This window comes from Tupaia chinensis, unplaced genomic scaffold (assembly GCF_000334495.1).
Source record: "Tupaia chinensis unplaced genomic scaffold, TupChi_1.0 Scaffold000066_1, whole genome shotgun sequence".
Taxonomy (NCBI): domain Eukaryota; kingdom Metazoa; phylum Chordata; class Mammalia; order Scandentia; family Tupaiidae; genus Tupaia; species Tupaia belangeri.
In genome coordinates, this window is record NW_006159525.1 from 48,229 (window position 1) to 56,593 (window position 8,365).

General features: G+C 34.4%; 1 protein-coding gene across 1 annotated transcript in view; it reads left to right on the forward strand.

The window, feature by feature from the left end:
- Positions 1-8,365, forward strand: part of SYCP2 (synaptonemal complex protein 2) — a gene marked incomplete at its 5' end in the record, with an annotated part of 56,570 nt that extends 48,205 nt beyond the window's left edge. The window contains 7 exon segments of the mRNA XM_006172210.3: positions 3,443-3,567; positions 5,004-5,098; positions 5,414-5,513; positions 6,284-6,342; positions 6,449-6,527; positions 6,632-6,688; positions 7,585-8,365. Of these exon segments, the coding sequence (XP_006172272.1) occupies positions 3,443-3,567; positions 5,004-5,098; positions 5,414-5,513; positions 6,284-6,342; positions 6,449-6,527; positions 6,632-6,688; positions 7,585-7,662 (593 nt within the window).

Below are 8,365 nucleotides of genomic sequence, written 5' to 3' on the forward strand. Positions count from 1 at the left end.
TAAAAATGTTAGTTTTGATTTGAACAGTCAGGTTTTCATTCTCTCTGGCTCCCTTTCCGCACATATGAATAGCAAAGTGGTGCGGCAGCATTCAGTGCGACCTCACAAGTGGACGGCCTGCTTCGGTCATGGTTTTGATGCCCATGTGGGTCTGGCTGTGAGGCATTGTTCTGTCTGACTGGTCTCTCTGTCTGCCAATACTGCACTGCCTTACCTAGTGTAGTGTTACACCTGTTTCACCTTCCCTCATTCTTCTACCTCAGAATTCTTTTGGTCCTGTATTTGTCCATAGAAATTTTAGAACTAGTTTTTCTAAGGGAATAATTGCCATTTCTCAATATTAGTATTGATTATTTTCATCCACACATCACTACTCTCCTATTTCCTATTTTTATTTTCTACAAGATTTTTCCTCAAAGCAAATTAGATGTTTCGTTTGATTTATTCCTAAGCATCTATGGTTTTATTTTTGCTCTATTAATAGAAAACCTTTTTTTAAAACTGATTTTTATATCTTCAACTACCTTGATGAATTATATCAAATACTGTCTAATTCTCTTGGATTTTATATATAGACAAACGCTGTTACTCATGGTAATTACTACATTTTATGTTTCAATTATTATACTTCAGGTTATTTTTCTTGTTAAGGTAATTTTGACCTCTGGAGCATAGAAACTGCTCAAGTAGGCATCCTAATTTTTGATAGATACTTCTCGTCAGATTAATGTTCTACTAGGTTAAGGGTTTTTTGTTTTTTTTTTTTACTCCCCATGAGAGAGAACAGGAAAAAGAGAAAGAGGTATTTTTAACAGGGTACTGTCATTGCAGTCCCCTTGCTGTAGCCTCCTAGCTAGCCAGGACCACAGGCATGTGCCACTGCGCCTGCTCAGTCTAGGTTGTGTCAGGAACTGAACCTGGGACTCCCGGGTAGCCTCATTGTGCAGGACATCTTCCTGCTTGTGTTACCATGCTGGGTGTTTTTGTTTTCTTTTCATTATTAATGAGTGTTCAATTTTAGCAGTGAATCGATTATTTCCTCAAAATTTATGTAGTTTTGGTTAAATGTTCTTTATTATTATATGTTTATTCATAGCCCAGACATAGTCCAGTGAAGAGTAAAAACACCAGGAGTAGAAAAAATACAAATTCTGCTATACTTACCCAAGAAACAGAAAATTGTAACAGCTATTCAGATTTAAGCAGTTATAGTCTAGAAAAGCAATTTATGGAAATTCGATCCCCAAATACCAATGAAAATCATAAGCAAAGCAAAAGAGAGGTAAGTAGGATACTGTAGCTTAGCTTTCAAATTTTCCTTCTGATAATTATAATTTTCTAATACTTTTAACTACTACCTGAAAAATCTGATGTTTAAAGTATGTTGAATGGCTTAGTCATAGTAAAATGGTTTGGATAGGACAATGTTGAAGTGAAAGTGAGAGTAGTAATGTCTTAAATAGTAACGTCTTAAGTACAATATAGATATTGAACACCTGAGTTACATATTTACAGTTAGGATTTTCTGGTTTCACGATTGCATAGGAATTTGTTCGGTTGAGTTTCTTGCTGCTTTAGAAGTTTATTGGTTATAAAAATATTTGAATAACCTATAAAAGACAGAAGATCAAATAGAAGTTTATAGCTGAGACAGAACTGGGGTTTGAATTAGACCTAAGGATAGATGGGATCCTAAAGATGAAAAGGGAAGAGAACAGTAACCTAAGTAAAGATTAGTTAGTAAAAAAAAAGAATAAAAAACAATAACAAAAAAGAAACAAACCGGGACAACAATTGGCATAATGGCTATGTCGCTGGACTCCCTCGTAGTCGACCGCAGTTCAAGTCCTGGACCTGGTGGCTTAAACTCAACGCCAGTGCATGTGTGTGCGTACCCAAGATCCCAAGAGGAGAATGGAAGAGAAGGGATTGCAGCGTGGCCATCCCCCCTGGGGCGGGGGGTTGTGATTTCTCGCTTTCTGTCTCTCTGTCTCTTTCTGGTGAGCGCACATGCCCTATAGTAAAAACCTCTAAAAACAAACAAACAAACAACAACAAAAAAAAAACCTGTGTACTGAAAGCGATTAGATGTAAAAGACATGACTTGAAAACTCAAATAAAGAAATAAAAATCCTATTATAATAATGATGAACTGAAAAGCAGGAATAATCAGAAAAGGCAATTCGAAACTATCACTGTAGGACTGTGGCTGACAAAGAATCTAGGTTATCAAAATATGTCCGTGTAAGAGATGAAAAGGATGGGGTAGAAGCTAAACAATCTGAGAAGAGAATTGACAGCATTTGAAATTTTCTGGCTCTAAGGCTTGACAATGAAGGTCGAAGGTGAATCGAAGAGTACTTACAGTAATTTCCCCCAACTTGTATTGTGTATTTTAGAAAAGCCAGTTAGCATCTCCATTATCCATGTGTAGTGAAGAAAGAGAGAAAACATGGTTCGACCTGCCCTGTGACACTACCCATGTATCAGGTTTGTAGCCATAGCCTACTGTTCTGGAGAGTCACTAGTTAATGAAATACTGCTGGGAAGTATCATCTAAAGGAATTATTATTTTAAGGTATATCGTTCTGTGTAGTTAATGTCAAAAAAAAGTAAACTAAGTAGAATTTAATGCATAGTTGCCTAAAATAATGCAAATTAGTAACTGAAAGAAAGTGCTTTCTAAGATAAAAGCAAGAAAACACTAGGACTTTTAAATCAAAATTGTACCCTGTTACTATTTTCTAAATGTTCCTAAGGTCCAACTCAACAGCTTGGTCATAAACGAATGTACATGGAAGATAGCCTAAGTAATCCTGATGAAGTAGAATTGGAGGAAGAAGGAGCAAACGTGCTTCCCAGAAAACTGTGTAAAACTGAAAATGCAGACCCTCACTTCTACAGAAGTAGGTAGATCAAAAGCCGGTGTTGAAATGCCATTATATGGGAGAAGATTTCTTAGATTTTGAATGACTCTATCTACAAAATAAATTATTTTGTAAAGACATCTTTGGGTGATCCCAAGGCAGATGATGCATTATCACAAAGCTCACTTTATGTGAATAATGTTGTAATAAGGTTCTTATATACTCAGATCTCCTTTGTCATCCTGTCACATGTTATCACATCTAACTTTGATTAGAGTGTGACTTTAGTGTATCACTAAATACTTGTGTTAGGAGTAAGGTAGAAGAATCAAAGCAGTTAAAAAGTTATCCCCAACTGTTCCATTTTAAAGTTGCCATTTCTGCCTTAATAGCCATGCCAAAAGTTCAATTTTATAAATCAGAATCATTTCATTTTTAAATTTTAGAAAACACAATGAGATCTACCTTTTTGTTTCACAATCCTTAGAACTACAAATAAGATAGTGTCCTCAACCTAATGACAAGGCTAACTATGCAGAAATGCCTATTTTAACTAGCTGATTATCATTTTTCAGTATCTGAAAGTGTATCTCCATTATCAACAAACAACTTTTTTATTACTGAGAACTTGAACAGTGAACGCTCAGGTGTGAGGATATTTTGTGAGCAGCTGAATTCAGAATTTACGAGGAAGACTCACGTGAGTTATTTTCCTTTAAATTATGATTCATACCCTATAATATGATAATATACCATATTTTTTACTAGACGCTTGGCTTGCTTGATTCTTTGGCAACAAAATACCCACTCATGAACTCAGCCTTCCTTACCTGTGAAAAACTGGAAATAACCATTACATAAAATTTCTTCTTATCCTTTCCAATTTAACATTTTTATGTGATTTTTCCTTTGTTTTCCTGAACAATTTTCTTTTCATGCCTCTTTTTTAAACACTTTTAAACTCTCAACAGAGATGACCATTAGCGAGGGCAGTGTTATATAAAACTGAGCAACTGTAGTCAGAGAAATGCCTTTTCAGTTTCTTCTGCCCACTCTGTACTTAAATATTCCTTTTATTGATGGGGAGGAAACAAGTTTACATGTAAATTCAGTTGACATACATAATTGACCTAAAAACTTCAATACAAGGATCAATTTTAAAACCACTTCGTAGGCAAACTCTATAGAAAGTGACTTTCTGAGGATATTAACCAGGTGTAACCTAACCCAATACCGTCTGAATTGTAAGAGGTCTAACATGCTGGACCTGTGTTCCTCCCCCACAGCAAGTTTACACTAAGGGCTGTTATAATACAACTTCACAAGGAAAATAACTTACGTATTGTTTCTTCTTACTAGAGAAAAAATGTCAACCTAGTCATGAGACCAACAGTGTCTGAGACTCCAAGAGGAGTCTTTAGTTACAAGTATTAATAATATGTTTCCCACCCAGTTCTTTCTCTCACCTTCCTATGTTTAGAATTGACAGTTCTTTTATCCTCTCCTTTGAATATAAATATTTTGCAGCACAAATTATCAGCCACATCTCTTGCTTGCCTTTTTCTATTATTAAAGGGGTAAAATCTGAAATTATTGATTAGGTCATTGGGAAAGTCATGACATATATTTCTATGCAAAAATGTGTCATGACTTTCCTGATGACCCAGTAAAATTCCATGCATTTATTTAGGTTGATCTTGGACAAATCAAATCTAAATAGAGAAGTTCTGGTTTATATGTTCTGTACGTCTGTGGCTAGATGTGAATATGAATATATGTGTTTGTGAAAAAGGGTAAAAAGTAATTTTGAATATGATTTTTAGGCATTGTTCTTGAAGAGAATTATAATCACTAGCATTTTAATAAATACTATATATAAAGTGTGGTGTTTTTATGAAAACACCTAATTAGCAATTCAACCCTTTGTCAAATCCTTTCTGATGGAATTAGACATTGTTCTGACTGAGCTTACTTATTAACACTTCAATTTAAGTAACTGATTTTTTAACTATTTAGTTTTCTAAATTTTCTTAGTCATTTACATTTCATGGAAAACTTTCTGCTCTTAACATAGTCTTGGTTAGATTATTATTTTGTAAAGAAAGATACTTTAAGTTAAAAACTAGTATTTTTCAGATCCGACATAAAATGATGGATTATTTCACTAAGCAGTCTTGGAAGATGGCTCAACAACATCTGAAAACAATACATCATCAAATTCAGGAGCAGAGGTCTGTAATAATTTGTTCTGAAAACTTCTGAATGTTGCCTATTCATATATTGTGAATGCTATAGGGTTTTTTTAAAGAACTATTTAATTTTATTTATCATTACTATTTTTTAACTTAACTTGCTCTAGGACACACATGCTCACCAGAGAGAGAGAGAGAGAGAGAGAGAGAGAGCACGCGAAAGAAAGCAAGTAGCCAGGTGTGGAACTTACACCATGCCAGCCATGTGGGAGTCCAACGCCTTAACCACCATGCCACTTGCTGCCCCTGAATGCTGGAGTTTTAAAAATCAATCTCATTTTGTTTCTTCAATAGGAATAAAAAACTTGATAAATTCCAACTCATAATGGTAGAGGAGCTGAAGAATTTTGAAAAAGATTCACAGTCTTTAAAAGATTTAGAAGAGGAATTTGAGGTTTGTACTTTAAAAATTTAAAAATAATTTTATAACGTTGCTTTTAAAAAGGTGGACTTACAAAAATTTTCGTTTACTTTCTGCTTTGAGAGCACATCCTAAAGCACTTTGTTCCTAAGAATATAATGATGTTTAAGAGTTTTAGTCCGCTTCACAAAAACCCGACTTAAAGTACAAACTTAGGTTTATGTTGAATATCTTCAGTAACAGAGCACTCTCAAGAGATTTTATTTTCTTTCTTCTTAACCTAAGAGAGTATGACATATATAGTATTCTGTTTTTAATTTTATTTATTATCATAATCTTATTTATATTACATTGAGTCACATATATCTTTACAGTGTCTTACATTTCTTTTTCCAGAAAAAATACCTTGTATATTAGTCAAGACAAAGAGACATATGGAATATTCTTAGTCAACAGCCACATTTTGTTTTTAATTGTTCTAGGGTGTATGTGCTCGCTGGGGAGGGAGAAAGGGAGAGAGAGGAGGGAAAGTGAGAAAGCAACCCTTCGGCAGGGTGACCATGCTGCAGTCCCTTCTTCATTCTCCTCTTGGGATTTTACATGCCCCAGCACACTGTTCAAGCTACCAGGTCCAGGACTCAGATCGTGGTCAGTCATGTGAGATCTAGCCTCCGTAACCACCACACACCACCTAAATGGCCCTTACTTAAATTCAGAGTAATAGAAATATAGTCATTCTACCGTCAGATCTTAATTTTTAATTGCATTGAAGTGTTAACTAGTTTTTATATCTTGAAATTTAGGACTTTTGGGAAAGGATATTTGAAAAGTTCAGTGCATATAAAAAAAATGAACAGCACAGGTTAGTATGACATTGTTAACCACTGGAATCCTATATATATATATAATTATCATCATAACTTAATTTGAATTCCTGATAAATACTGACTCATTGTGTCACTTGTTAGACTCCATCATTTGAAAACTTCATTGGATAAAAATGTCTTCTATAATACTGATCAGGAAGAAACTATTTGTACATCTGAGGTATAAACTTTATACTTTACATATGTAATTCTTTAATATCGGCTAGTCTGACTTGTCCTCTTACTGTGAAAATGTCATGGGGAAATGTACTTACTTATTTACAGATGTGTTTGATGAGAGAAAACATGAAAATGCTGCAAGACAGGCTTCTGAAGGAAATGGTAAATGAACTCTATGTTCATTTTTTGTTTGTTTTGTTTTATTTTCAAATAATCGTCCTTTTATGTCTTTTAATGTTTCTTTTTCTATTTGGTTGGGCAATGTTTTAGCACAGTGACTTAACTCTTTAAATTCAATGGTGGGAGCATATTTATAGTGAAAGACTATGAGCAGTCTAAATACTGAATTCCTTCTAAGGAGGAAAAGAATGTATATATCAACTTTCAAATGGAAAAACTAGCTAGGAGAATGATTTCTTTGTAGCTTCTAAACATTATACACTGCAGCAGGACAAATCTACCCAGAAAGGCTGTAGTTCAGTGACAGAATTATTGACCACTCAGACAAGACTTTATGTACTTTGATTTGGAGATAATAGTTAATATTCCAAGGCCTGGGAGGTACAGCTGCACGCCCAGGGAAAAGTGCACCTGAGAGAGAGTTAAAGTCCTGATGCAAGTGAGCAGTCCTCGGTGTTTTCTCCAAGAAGGAAGTCATCTTGAAGAACATGTTAGCTCTGATCTTTGTACTCAGCGTATACCAATGCGAACTTGCAATAGAACCTTAGTATGCCAAAACAGAGGGATCAGGGTGTTGTGGTTAAACTAGTTTGGCTTGAAGCCCTCTCTCTAAAAGTCAGATCTAAATTTCACTGATTTGGGATTGAAAAGATTGCAAGTCTCCTCTCAATTGATCATCTCAAATATACTCACGATTGCAAAGTTCTGTAGGTTTCTAGATACAGACTCTAGGCGGTTGGGTAGAATAAGCACTGATACATGTAGTATCTTTATGAAAGGAATGAATCACTAATAGCAATTTGATTTTTTTCCTATTTTATTTGACTGGTTTACAGTGATAATGTACAATCTAAGTGTGATTTTTGTTTTGGCTGTAGCAAGAAGAGGAGCTCCTTCATGTACGCAGAGGACTGCTGTCACTGTTTATGGCTCACGAAAGAAATGTTACTGTGTGAAATCTAGTTGTTAGCAACACATTTTATCTAACTATCCCTCATTGTGTATAATTAAGGAAATTGTTAATAGAGTAGCCCATAAACAAAAATACACACATCACCCAGTCATACACCTTTGCAGGAACCCCCAAATTTAAAAATGCTCTTTATGGATGAAAAAGAACTATTATAACATGCTCCAAGCCCGAAAGGACTGCTGTGCATGATGCTACTGTTTTTTCAGGAAAAGTTTTGGGAAATCGAACAGTAAAAGGAATTAGCGTATTTTTGTAATAATATTTGCATTAAACAAATATTACCAACTTCACTATCCTTATAAAGCTAGCTTCTTTAATAAATTAAACTTTATTATAAATATACAAAGTATATTTTTAAATGAAAACAATTTTGGCCTGAAGTATAGTATTAAAATGTAATATTCCAGAATATACTATGAGTAATAGAAATTCAGCCACACTTAGATGAAGTCCCTTACAAAAAAATGTTTACCTGAGTGGTAGCTCGGTACTTCCTGTTGGATATAATTTATTGTTTTTGCTCCAGTGTATTAGAACACACTAAATGCCTAAAATAGTTGCTATATTGCTTAAATATTTTAGTTCAGAGTAGAAGTCTTAGTAACTCATAATCAGGCTGTTTGACGGGTACTTTCTAAGCTCCTTGTATTCCTTATAATATTTTGGTAGATTAATTTATAAAACTG